General features: G+C 37.7%; 1 protein-coding gene across 1 annotated transcript in view; it reads right to left on the bottom strand.

Annotated features, from left to right (window-relative positions):
- Positions 1–13,816, bottom strand: part of CDK14 (cyclin dependent kinase 14) — a 582,239-nt gene that overhangs the window by 327,140 nt on the left and 241,283 nt on the right. The window contains exon 6 of the mRNA XM_080818397.1: positions 5,441–5,535. Within this exon, the coding sequence (XP_080674523.1) occupies positions 5,441–5,535 (95 nt within the window). The remainder of the gene's footprint in view (positions 1–5,440; positions 5,536–13,816) is intronic.

Below are 13,816 nucleotides of genomic sequence, written 5' to 3'. Positions count from 1 at the left end.
CCATTCCATGCTCTTGGATGGGAAGAATAAACATCGTTAAAATGTCTATACTGCCCAGAGCAATCTATACTTTTAATGCCATTCCAATCAAAATTCCACCAGTATTTTTCAAAGAGCTGGAGCAAATAATACTAAAATTTGTATGGAATCAGAAGAGACCCCGAATTGCTAAGGAAATGTTGAAAAACAAAAATAAAACTGGTGGCATCACGTTACCTGATTTCAAGCTTTACTACAAAGCTGTGATCACCAAGACAGCATGGTACTGGCATAAAAACAGACACATGGACCAGTGGAACAGAGTAGAGAGCCCAGATATGGACCCTCAACTCTATGGTCAAATAATCTTTGACAAAACAGGAAAAAATATCCAGTGGAAAAAAGACAGTCTCTTCAATAAATGGTGCTGGGAAAACTGGACAGCTATATGTAGAAGAATGAAACTTGACCATTCTCTTACACCGTACACAAAGATAAACTCGAAATGGATAAAAGACCTCAACGTGAGACAGGAATCCATCAGAATCCTCGAGGAGAACATAGGGAGTAACCTCTTTGATATCAGCCATAGCAACTTCTTTCAAGATATGTCTCCAAAGGCGAAGGAAATAAAGGCAAAGATGAACTTCTGGGACTTCATCAAGATAAAAAGCTTCTGCACAGCAAAAGAAACAGTCATCAAAACAAAGAGGCAACCCACGGAATGGGAGAAGATATTTGCAAATGACAGTACAGATAAAAGGTTGATATCCAGGATCTATAAAGAACTCCTCAAACTCAACACACACAAAACAGATAATCATATCAAAAAATGGGCAGAAGATATGAACAGACACTTCTCCAATGAAGACATACAAATGGCTACCAGACACATGAAAAAATGTTCATCATCACTAGCCATCAGGGAGATTCAAATCAAAACCACATTGAGATACCACCTTACACCAGTTAGAATGGCCAAAATTAGCAAGACAGGAAACAACGTGTGTTGGAGAGGATGTGGAGAAAGGGGAACCCTCTTACACTGTTGGTGGGAATGCAAACTGGTGCAGCCACTTTGGAGAACAGTGTGGAGATTCCTCGGGAAATTAAAAATAGATCTTCCCTATGACCCTGCAATTGCACTGCTGGGTATTTACCCCAAAGATACAGATGTAGTGAAAAGAAGGGCCATCTGTACCCCAATGTTTATAGCAGCAATGGCCACGGTCGCCAAACTGTGGAAAGAACCAAGATGCCCTTCGACGGATGAATGGATAAGGAAGATGTGGTCCATATACACTATGGAGTATTATGCCTCCATCAGAAAGGACGAATACCCAACTTTTGTAGCAACATGGACAGGACTGGAAGGGATTATGTTGAGTGAAATAAGTCAAACAGAGAAAGTCAAGTATCATATGGTTTCACTTATTGGTGGAGCATAACAAATAATATAGAGGACAAGGGTAGATGGAGAGGAGAAGGGAGTTGAGGGAAATTGGAAGGGGAGGTGAACCATGAGAGACTATGGACTCTGAAAAACAACCTGAGGGTTTTGAAGGGGTGGGGTGGGAGGGTGGGGGAACCAGGTGGTGGGTATTAGGGAGGGCACAGATTGCATGGAGCACTGGGTGTGGTGAAAAAACAATGAATACTGTTACGCTGAAAATAAATAAAAAATTAAAAAAAAAAAAAGAATGTTACTGTACATTAACTCTCAAAATTTAAATTAAAAAAATAAATAAAATAAATAAGACTATTTTACTTTGTGGAACTCAAATTACATATGATCCTAAAACAAACTTTGAACACTTAACTAAAATCCAAAGAAAAAATCCAATAGTACCTAGTGAATCTTAAAAGTTATTTTACTTTTCTTTCATATCTAGGGTTTCTTTTCTTATTTATTTATTTTTAAGATTTTATTTATTTATTTGACAGGTAGAGATCACAGGTGGGCAGAGAGGCAGGCAGAGAGAGAGAGAGAGAGAAGAAAGCAGGCTCCCCACTGAGCAGAGAGCCCCGATGCGGGGGCTTGATCCCGGGACCCTGGGATCATGACCTGAGCCGAAGGCAGAGGGTTTAACCCACTGAGCCACCCAGGTTCCCCATAAAGCTAGAGTTTCAATGGGCATGGTGTTTGGATTTTTCTTACACTTTTTATTTTATTTTATTTTACTTATTTTTAAAGATTTTATTTGAGAGAGAGAGACAGCAGGAACAGGGCAAGGGGCAGAGGCAGAGGGAGAAACAGACTCCCTGCTGAGCAGGGAATACAATGTGGGACTCAATTTCAAGATCCTGGGATCATGACCTGGGCTGAAAACAGATGCTTAGTCAACTGAGCTACCCAGGCGTCCCTGTCTTACACTTGTTAACTTACTCATTCCCCTTCCTCAAAAAAAGGGTACTATTAATTACATGAAATATAAAATCAACCTCTTTTAGAAAACAATTTTGATGTTAACAATTTTAAACTTTGGCAATGTCATCACTAAGTTTAGAAAACTGCACATTAAAATGTTTGCTACTGATTTTAGGGCTTGCTAAATAACAAGGTCCTGTGTGTGTGTGTGTGTGTGTGTGTAAGTAGATCCCAGTGATATAAGGGACAATACTGTAATTTTAAGTTTACTTTTTGGGAACTTTAAAAACATTTCATAATTACAATAAAATATGAAGTGATGAGGCTTTTGACCAGTCCAAAAACTTATTTAAACAACAAAGCAGTCTAACTGTATTCAGGATTTAACTGCATTCAGGATCTTAATAGCAGAAAAAGGGAGGGTGGTGCAAAAAAAGAAAATTTCCTTTTCCTCTTCTGACCAAAAGCTCAATCTAAGTACCGTTGTAAAAATAAGCCGGAGATACAACATTACAATTGGAAATCAGAGTAAGATGGGCCTGGGTCCATCGTACTTGCTATAAGATCCTGGAAAAGCACCTCATCTCTCTAATACTTAGTTTTCTTTTCCTTTGTAAAGTGATATTCATAGTTCCAGGAGGCTCTTGAGAACATCAAAAATGATAATGAATGTAAAGCCCCAAGCAGAGTGCTCAGCACAGCATTGCGGTCATCCTTGTCTTAAATATTCCTTTACCTCCTTTTTTCATCCATCACTCATCATCCCAAGCCCAGAGTGACCTCTGGTTTCCTAGCCTATGTCCTTCCCCTAGATCTGCTCTAATTTCCAAGGCATTTCATGCTTTGAAATTATTACTGTCTTTCCATTGCTATGAAACATACAAGAAAAGAACAGAGTAATTTCCGCTAGATACTGTGAGGAAAGCAATCTGATTAATCCATTAAAAAATGTTGGAGCCTTAATCTTTCTTGAGATACCAGTAGATGTCTAAACAAGCAATGAAAAAGCAGTATAAAAAAAGTAAAAACTTTAGGAAATATTCTAGGGAGTATTTTTTATACTGGGCAATTGCCACATAGTCACATTAATGCTGCCAAGGAAGTCTACACCTCCCCAGCGCTAACTGGGAAGACTCCTATAAGCTCTTTCTATGGCCCCCACCCCAACTCTGATTTCAGATATCCATTCAAACATTTCACTTAAGCAAAACCCAAACAAACATAAGTTGTAGCACCAAAAAGTACACCACCAGAGAGATCAGAAGAACAGAACATGAAAAGACTAGAAAAAGACGAGGGTTAGACGGAAAAGAGGGAGGCAGGAACAATGGGGAGGTGAGGAAATAAAGACAGAGTGGGGGACCCAAGGAGAGGCAAGGCAGGCCAGTTCTAAAGCATGAATGATGTCAGCTTGTCTCATTCTCTGAGAACAGGTTAAGCTATGTCTTAACTCCCCCAGAGAAGCAGGGAATAAAACGTTGCCAGAAAAGTACTGCAGAGGTCCACACTATTATGTGGCTGATTGACCTGGGATGGCTCCACAAGACTTGGAACCAGGGAAAAATTTCACTCACACAAAGAAGAGTGATTGTTTAACAGTCAGTTTTAATCAGTCAGCAAATATCACAGGATATGTTTAAAAGTCAGTCTTAATCAATTAGCAAATATTTCAGGACAGTGAATTTCCTTCATGTGGCCGCTTCCACAGAATATAAAAATCATCAAATGATTTTAGCCTCACAAATATAGGTTTCTTTTAAGTCCTGAAGGACATATTTTCATATTATTTCTGTTAGTTTCTCTATTCACGTTACTGATTTTAGAGGTCAAACTCTTTTTCTTTTCAGCTTAACCATTTAATTTTGGAGGAGGGAGTAAGTACATTTTTTAAATCTTTTTTTCAAATCTTTTCTTCTACAAAACATAAAAATTAGTCAAGTATACTAAGAAAAATCTAGATTTAATTGCAATATTGCAATAGACCTACTGGAAAATATGAAGCAAAAATTCCAATTCTAAGTCAACTGAATACATTATTGACTCCAAAATCACCGATTAAACAAAAGAAATTATATTTGCATTGATGTGTGAATCTGCATCCATTCTTGGTACCATGTAATATATTCAACTGCTCAGCTCTAGCTGTCCTTGTAGCCACATTACCATATTATTCAAATGTATCTATCATTTATATGTAAATAGAGAAGATAAATGGCTTCTTCATAAGACAACAATTTTCAAATGATAAACAGACACAGGCAGACATTAGCAAGATAAAAATGTTACAAATATGCATTCTATTATATATTTTAAAAAAACATGGAACCTATTTCAAATTTTTTAAAAAGTAGTGTGGTAATTACAAAATGGGATCCTAATACATTCACAATACCAACAGCTACTCTTCTCAATAAAAGTCTCCACCAATGTCATTTGTATCTTATAAATTACATGTTCTCAGATCCATCTGTGAAAATTGGGATGTTAATTATCATGGTTACATTTCATGATTCCACAGTTAAATGCTGAAGTGATGCTACATAAATACCATATGGTTTTCTAGGAGAAACGGAGAAAGATTAATTATGAGTTCAAGTCCAAGTCTTCTAGCAGTAATACTCTCAACACAATAAGATCATTACATTGTGTGCTATGCAAATTGGAAGTTTTAATTAATAGCTGAAACACGAACTGAGGGGGAAAACTATGAAGTCTAAATTGCAAGTATCAGGCTTTCCTCCACCCACCCAAAAAGAAAAAAAAAATCTTAGTAAGAATGCTTCTGAGAAACCAAGTTGTAAATCCAAAGGAGGGGCGGGGGGAATTATCATCTGTGAACTTCCTTTGATGCAGTGATCACTGTCATGTTTAATCCTATTTGATAAACCTAAAAATTACAGCATACCCGGTAACAAATAGGTTATTAAAAGATAATACATCTGATGAAAATTCAGTTTAACATTTTTCTGAATTTTTCAAAATTATACAAACTTACTAGATAATATACTTCAGTACAGCAACTTAAATAAGAAACTCTATCATAATACTACAAGAATTTTATGTTTATAAAATCTGAATTCTTACTTTACTCACCACATATTCAAACACAAGTGTCAGCGTCTCCTTGGTGTGGATGATGTCATGAAGCAGCACTATGTTAGCATGTTTTAGTCCTTTTAACAGAGAAGCTGTAAAACAAAGGAGACAAAGAGACGATGGGTAATAATCAACTGATATGTTTCATTATCTTTGTCAGAAAAGATATCTATTTTTCCATTTTCCAAGCTAATACCTATTCAGAATCAAGGGTAGTGGAACAGGGTTTTCATTTAGATGAAGTGCTCCCCCCCCCAACTATTTCACGTGTTATCTGCTGTTAACCTTAAGTTAGATTCCATTATGGTCAGAGGACATACCCAGTATGCTTTCAATTGTTTTAAATTTGTGAAGGTTTGTTTCATTACCCAGGATGTGGTTTATCATGGTATGCATGCCATACTTACGGAAAATATATTCTGGTGAATTTGGGTGGAGAGTTCTATAAATGCCAGTTAAGATTCTGCTGGTTGACAATGTTGCTGAGTTCCTCTCTATACTTGCTGACTTTCTGAATAATGGTTCAATCAGTGACTAAGAGAGGGTTGTTGACATTCCCAACTGTAACTGGGGATCTGTCAACTTCATTTTAATTCTGCCAGCTTTTGCTTTGTGTCTTTTGCTTTGTGGGTGGTGTTTACTGTCTATACCTTTAGGATTCCTATGGTTTCTTTGTGAACTGGCTCCTGTATCAATATATATGTCTCTCTGTCTTTGATAATTTTCTTTGCTCTGAAGCCTGTTTTATGGGATATTAACATAACCACTCCAGCTTATTTTTAATGATGTATCTTTTTACATCTTCTTTTAGCCTGCAAATGTCATTAGATTTGAATATGTAAGTTTCTTATAAGCAGCCTATCATTGGGTCATGTGCTTTTTAAATCCATTCTGTCAACCTCTGACATTTAACTGATATTTAGACCATTTACATCTAATGTAAATATGAATATACTGGGTCAGCTAACATTTCAATCTATTTTCCCTTGGGCATCTTGTAACTTAGTCTTCATTTCTGATTTGATTTTGTCTTTTCTTCTATTTTTCCCCGGAGTTCAGTTAACCGATTTCATTTTTAATTTTGTGCATTTTTCTTCTTAGCTTTTGCATTACCACTTCAAGGTGGGCTTTTTAGGTTTCATATACCCTGAATAAGAAAATCTAATTTAGATTACAGTTTGTTGTGTACAATTTTCTTTAATTTTATAGTTGTTTTTTGAAAAGCATTTTTATCAGCTGAAATGCATTTAATATTTTCTGAATTTTTACAGCAGTTTTATATAGATGTGCTTGTTCTATTTTCATTCATTCAAGGGACTGCATTCTTAGTTTGAGAGCTCTCTCTTACATCAGTTCTTCTCTCCTCTATGTAGGTATTATGGATGGTGCTGGTGGGAGAAAGGGAGAGAGTCTCGGGTGTTCTGTTTCTTTTTCATTTCTACAGGATCCTTATTTTTTCCCCTATTCTTTCCTTTTTCACTTTCACTGCCATCTTCAAGGGGTATCATCCCTTCACTATATAGCTATATATCTGAATCTCTCCCCCAGCCAGCACTTTCCAATCCTATTCACTTTTTATCTTTTCTGTAGTCAATACTGTGAACCTCATGGAGTCCCAGTTTTCCCTTTCCGGAGTGATTCTGTCTGCCTCTTCTAAGTCCTCCATACCCCTCTATCCTTTTCACAGTCTCTTAAACCTGTCCAAAGCTCTTCAATTCCATTATTTCCCCCTACATTGATAACCATTCAAGTAGAATATTCAAAGAACAGGAGCTTCCTCTAGCATTATTTATTTTAATTAACCTTCAATTTTGGTTTTTGGTATACAACCTGAAGAGAAAAAAGAAAGATGTTTTGCATGTGTTTTGTCAAGAACTTATAATCATTCATATATTCATCAAGTTATTTATTAAGAACCTAGTTACTGGCCCTGGACAAACTCTTGATACCCAATAATACCGCAAAACCACATCTTTAGAAAAAGATTTATAGCACCAACCATGAATCTTAATGGGTGACTTCAGGTGACAGTGATGTGTCAGTGTAGGTTAATCAATTGTAAGGAATGTACCACAGTGGTGAGAGATGTTGATAGTAGGGGAGGCTTAAGGGCAGGGAGGAGGTAGGTGGTGGTATGCAGGGAGTATATGAGAACCTGCCACTCAATTTTGCTGTGAGCCTAAAACTACATTAAAAAATAAACTCTATTAAAAAAATAAAGAGATATACCCATGTTTTAACATACATAAAAAAGCAAATCTAGATTATTTACACTTTACTCAAATAAAATGATATTATATACATCATGTAGCATATTTTAGATATGTAATCACCATGCAAGAGGGGCTGCACTGGTCATTCACCAGAAAGGCAAGGAGAAAGCATATGGATTGATAAGTTCTAGTACGAGCTCAATGAATGTGAGCAGTTGTTTTATTAGAGCTATTGTTATTGCTATGAATTTCTGTAGACTTCTACAAGCAAAACTGTTTCAGGACCATATACTGTATTCCTTAATCCCAAGACAAACTTCTGTAAGTCCAAAGAAGGCCGTTCAGAAGGAAAATTAATTCATGTGGCTGGTTCCAACACTGGAAGACAACAAGAAGTATGTTCCCTCTGAAACTCAATCAGTAGAAACCGTGTATAGTCCAAAGCCAGACAAGTCCAGGCTACATAATGAGGCTTTCTCTTCCATCTCACACAGACCTGCCATGGGCAAGTTAGTTGTATACACTAAAAACCTTACAGCAAAAACATCTACAAGTTTATTTTATCTGAGCTTTGTAAATTAGCACACATGGGAAAACAATTACAACAATAAAATCACAGCACACGAACTGTGAAGGCACAACCATCATACAGACTTATGATAAAGTTTCATAGTATTAATTCCAACAATTTATAATCTTCCTTCTTTTAATTATTCAACTGGCCCATCGGCGTTCAACAATTAAAACTTCATGAAACAGCTAGCTTTCAGATATTAACCTGGGGACCAACCTTTGCTCATTTTAACAAGGACAGTTGGCCTGCACTAGACTCCCAAGGCAGATTCATCCTCAGAGATCGATTATTTCAAACCACAACAGGGTATCTGAAAACGATGACCAGGTATGGGACTTCACACCCACCAGGGACAGGACGAAGACAGGTGAAATGAAACAAGGGCCTAAAAGATCCCTGGGTTATATGAAAGCAACCTGGTTTAGTGAGGCAAGTTTTGGAAATATATTATACAACAGGATTTGTAATCTTGTCCCATTTCATTTTTCAAGTTACCCCCTTAGCCTGTTAAATTCAGCAAGGATCCATCCTTATCAGCAACAACCCCGAAAAGGTACTGAAGCTCCCACTAAATTAAGAATCCCAGGCCCTGAGGATCCTTTGCCTTCGGATTTTTTTTTAACTGCCCCCCCCCCAACCTCTGTCCCATTACAGGCTTTTTTCTCACCACTTACACCTAAATTGTTGCTCATTTCTCAAAGTAATGTCTTCACACTCATCATTTCCCATGGCATTTTTCCTACAATTTCAGGAAAATTGAATTTCTGCCATCATTCATCTTGGGAAAAAAACGGTTTGTTCCTGACAGTGACAAATACTATAGAAAAAAAGTCATGTCATTTCTTTATATATTTTTGGCCATCTCGACATGAAGACTCAAAGTCTCCAAACTTCTTTCTTGTAAGTCTCAATTATTACAGATTTCAGACTTCTAAATTCATGTATATATACTTAAAGTACACTATCAGTTAAAGAGGTACCAATATCTGTATTGGAAAGCAAACCCTCTTTCTTTGGAGCTTAACATCATTAATTTGCATTTGAAAAAGGACAGAGCCACTAATTGCACAGCTGATGACAGAGGAAAGGCATGGAAGGTTAGAAAACCATCCAGGATCTCTATCAACATCCTGTGAAGGTGACAGACCCTCCCAGCAGGTTGCCAGAAACTGTAATTCCTGCTGTTACCAAGGCAAGTGAGTCTCCTGGGCTGCCAAGTCAGACCAGTGATTAGCACCTACAAGTTCTAAAGCCAATATGTCTCTCTTTCCAAGACAAACACTGTCAAAATAATACTCCATGTAATCCTAATAATATCACGGATGTAACACATGTTATTTTCTCATCGTTTACTGACAAACAAATCCTGTAACATTAGCGCTGGTAACTCCAGCATGCTTGGTTTCTCACTTGGTTTCTCCACAAATTTTAAGTAAACATATGGCAACATTTTAAATTCATTTCACCACTGAGGTTTGAAAAAGTTCAACTGTATGTGATGTAAAAGACTTGTAATTTTACGGTTGAGGGTAAAATTCTAACAACAGTTCCGAGACTGTGATGTTGAAACAATACAAAAACAGGAAGATAAGTGTGCCTCTGACAAAGTCCCAGAAGGACACATGGAGCCTCCCTTCATTTGGTAGCAGGCTTCAGATATCTGCTTATCGGCCATATTGAAACTTCCACCTCCCACTTTGAGAATAAACATCTTCAATTTCCATTCTGACTTGGAAGGGATAAATTTTGCCTAAGTTCCAATTTCACCATGATTAAATAAATTCTGAGCTAATAGAAGAGTTCAGAGTATGTTCATTTTCTTTTAAAGATTTTAGTTATTTATTTAAGAAAAAAAGAGACAGAGAGTATGCACAAGCCTGGGGAGAAGCACAAGGAGAGGGAGAAGGAGAGAATTCTCAAGCAAACACCCACGCTGAGCATGGGGCCCAATACAGGCCTAGATCTAATGACCCTGAGATCATGACCTGAGCTGAAGTCAGAGGCTTAGCTGACAACCACTCAGGCAACCCTGGAGTATGTTCATTTTATCACTTACAAGCAATGTTAATAGAGAAAGAAAGGACAAAACCTTATTTAATTTATCAGCTTTCTAAGTCATTATATGATATCATACTAGGAAAGGACACACCACAAATACACACAAGCTATCCTTGCTCATTCCCCCTTTAGCCTCTGGAAAGAAGTAGCACATTCATATTTTCCTCTCTCTCTTTTTTAAAAATGTTTTCTTTTCCAGAGGGGTACACTTGGAGGGGCTGCTACTTCATGTTTCTAGAAGACAAACACGACTACCCCTTAAACCCAAGGAGCTAACCTTACCTCAAGCTACAACTTACAATAGACATAAACTTTTTCTTTAAGTGCACAGCTAACTAGCTCTAAGGCTGCTAAAATTCACTTTATACTAGAAATAATGAAAATACTTACTTTCAATGAGAAGTTACTTGCTAGTACATTCTGAATATTTTCATAGCTCAAGTATTCTGAATGGGAAAATCTGAAGGGTAAAGAGCAAAACAAAACAAAACACAAAACAAAACAAAACAAAACAAAACCAATAATCCCCTCTCCAAAAAATGCATGCAGAGAAAATAAGAGATCACTCGTTTAACTGTGTCTGTGAAGACTAGGTGGTCTAGACAGAGAAATGAACCGCTACACAGCTCCTAGGTTAACCTGTACACAGGTTCTGCAAGGTATGCTGCCTAGTTCAGCTACACAACAGGAGAAAGGCTGTGGTTTTACTTAGCTCCAAACCCTTCCCTTAATGATATCTAATATGATAAATAAACACAAACACACGCACACACCCATAAACTAACAAATGAAAAAGTGCAAGAAAGAGGTTAAAAAATGGAACCATATCTTTGACTCCATGTTTTGCTTTTTATACGTTGTATGCACACACATACAGAGAGTCATCTCTGTGTTACGGGAAAAAGAGGTCATGAATCACCCAAAACACAAAGTCAAAATGTGGTATCATATAAACTTAATTAAGCTAAAATCACATTATAGGATTTGGAGACATGTTTCTTGACCACCAGGTATCATCCAAACATGGAAAGATAATACAGCATGTTAGGATCACTTTATAAATATCATGTAAATCGCTTTCTAGCCGCCATTAAAAAAAAAAAAAAAAAGTCTACTGTTTTTACTTGCTCTGGAGCTAATTTCTTCTATTCAGGGATAGACAGAAATTCAATCCCACTGCATATTCTTCCTGCTTTGCTCCACTCCGAATATCCCCAACATCGCAACCCTGAATGAGATGTGGTACTAAAAATTACAGACCCGACCACTCCCCCTTGCAGTGGATACCTGTTTATCCCCCACCTCACTACTGGCAAAGGGCAGTCTGCGGGGGGACACCTCCACACTGCGGTCTCCCAGGACCACCAGGAATCACTTCAAAGAACAAATACCTCTCATAGTATAGCTGAACCACATAAAACTGTCAATATTTGACATTTTTGACCTACTAACACAGCAATTTCACATGGTTCCACCTAATAGAGTTTACCTGGCTCAAAGCAATTTTAACTTTATCACAAAGGCGTCGTTACTTTTACCACTGTTAACGTTCAAACTGATTAATCTGCCACCAAAGGGTGCACACGGGGTAAAAAAAAAAAAAGGAGGAATCTGCTTATCAAACTAGGTTACAGCTGAGGGGAGGAATCTGGAAACAATTTAATTTTAATTTTCTACATGTACCTTTCTGTATCATTTGAATTGTTGACAATACAGATACATTCCTTTTAGACTATAAACAAGGTCTTGAAAAGTTCTTTGTTACAAGTGGGTTGGCTAAAGCGAACTGAAATAGCACTAAAAGGCATACAGATGTTTAACTACACAATTAACACATCTACAATAATGACTCATTGTAACTGCAATGTGATCCTTCACTACTAATCCTGCCTCATTACTAATCCCTCCTTGCCAGGGCACTGGTGCAAATGCTTGTATTTTATAAAGAGCTTGTAGGCTCTTTTCCTACCTTGGAATACTGCAGGCCCCGTATCAGCCTGTAATTTGCTCCCATATCAGGCGTTAATCCAAAATGTTGAAACTGTTCCTTGTCTAAATAGTTACTTTCCTGCATTAAGATTAATGTACTCACCGAAAAAGATTCCGAGTTTGATTGCCTCCAATTACCCCCAGATGAACTTGTAAATGACCCAGCAGCTGCTTTTCCATGCAGTAGCTGATCCTGTTCCCATTTGCCACTAGAAAGATCCAGGCATGTATGTATGGGAAAGCAGACAGGTGGTTTTCTCTAATGTAAACATCTTGCTAGTAACTTCTGCAGAAACAAATCTGGCTAAGTGACAGGGTTGGGAATAGTGGTACTTACGCTCCAGGTACTTTTGTCTTCAAAGCAGGAGCTGAGGGTTTCTGGGAGCCTTGGTAACAGAAGAGCTGTTTTTTGTCTGCCTATAGTAACTAGGCACTATAGTAACTAAGTTTAAAAGCTGTTAGGTGGTTTGCTGTATTTGAACTACTTTATACTTCATTACTTGTGGGTTACATGTATAGTCAGTAAGAATACTACAAAGTCTGCAATTAAAAAAGATGTGTGGTTTGGCACCAAGCCCCTCATGTCTTCTGGTTAAGAAGAATAAACATTGGAACCATAATAGCAATCACTGTTCAACGAGATGTAACTCAATCCCAATCCTTACATGAAAATATGTGAATAGCTATTATCGTATTTCACAAAAATAAACAGAAGTATAAAGTCATAAAATATTTTCTTTGCCATGGCTTCAAGTCCCAGTACCTAGGAGCTTGCACATAAGATACCCGACGTTGCAAGATACCATTCCAGTGGTGGAGTGCAGTCAGATTCCTCCACAAAGCCGGGTAATTTTGCAGCTTAATTCCAGACACGGGAAACTCTACTGCCCTTTGTCAGGAATCAGACTGGTCAAGTCACCACCGCCACTGGCACAGGCCCACCAGGAGGTGTTTCTCAAAGCATGGTCCTTCAATGATCCACTCCATACCAACCGCTGTCAATGCAAATTCATTGGACTCTATCCCAAGCCACCAGATCCAAAATTGCGGGGATGGGACCTAAGAATCATGCACAAAATATTTATTTAATATCTACCATGTGCTAATCACTAGGCAACAGGAGAAACACAGACAGGAGAAACACTGTCCCTATGAAGCTGGCATTCAATATTTTGACCAAGCCTTCTATTCAATGCTTATGCACTCTCAAGCTTAAAAATCATTGTGTTATGGTTTTGATAGGGAGAAACGGGTAGCACGTTTGTGGGCTGCATGTGTGTGTACGCATGTGTTTATGCACTTAGTTACACTGCAATCTATTCACCATTCCACAAGCAAATCAAAAGAAACAGCAAGACAATCAATCAGTTGGTTTACCTGGTATCTATTACCCTCTCTCTCTCCCACCCGCCTGTCTCTCTTACACACGTGCACGCACACACCCACACACACATACACACCTGCTGAGATAGATGCCACTGAAAGATAAAAAGTGTTGGGCTAGAAGGAAAAGAGAAATCTTTATTCGGAAATTTTGAT

Source organism: Martes martes (assembly GCF_963455335.1).
Source record: "Martes martes genome assembly, chromosome: 11".
NCBI classification, from domain to species: domain Eukaryota; kingdom Metazoa; phylum Chordata; class Mammalia; order Carnivora; family Mustelidae; genus Martes; species Martes martes.
Note: the sequence above shows the minus strand (reverse complement) of the source record. Positions and strands in the feature narration are given on the sequence as shown.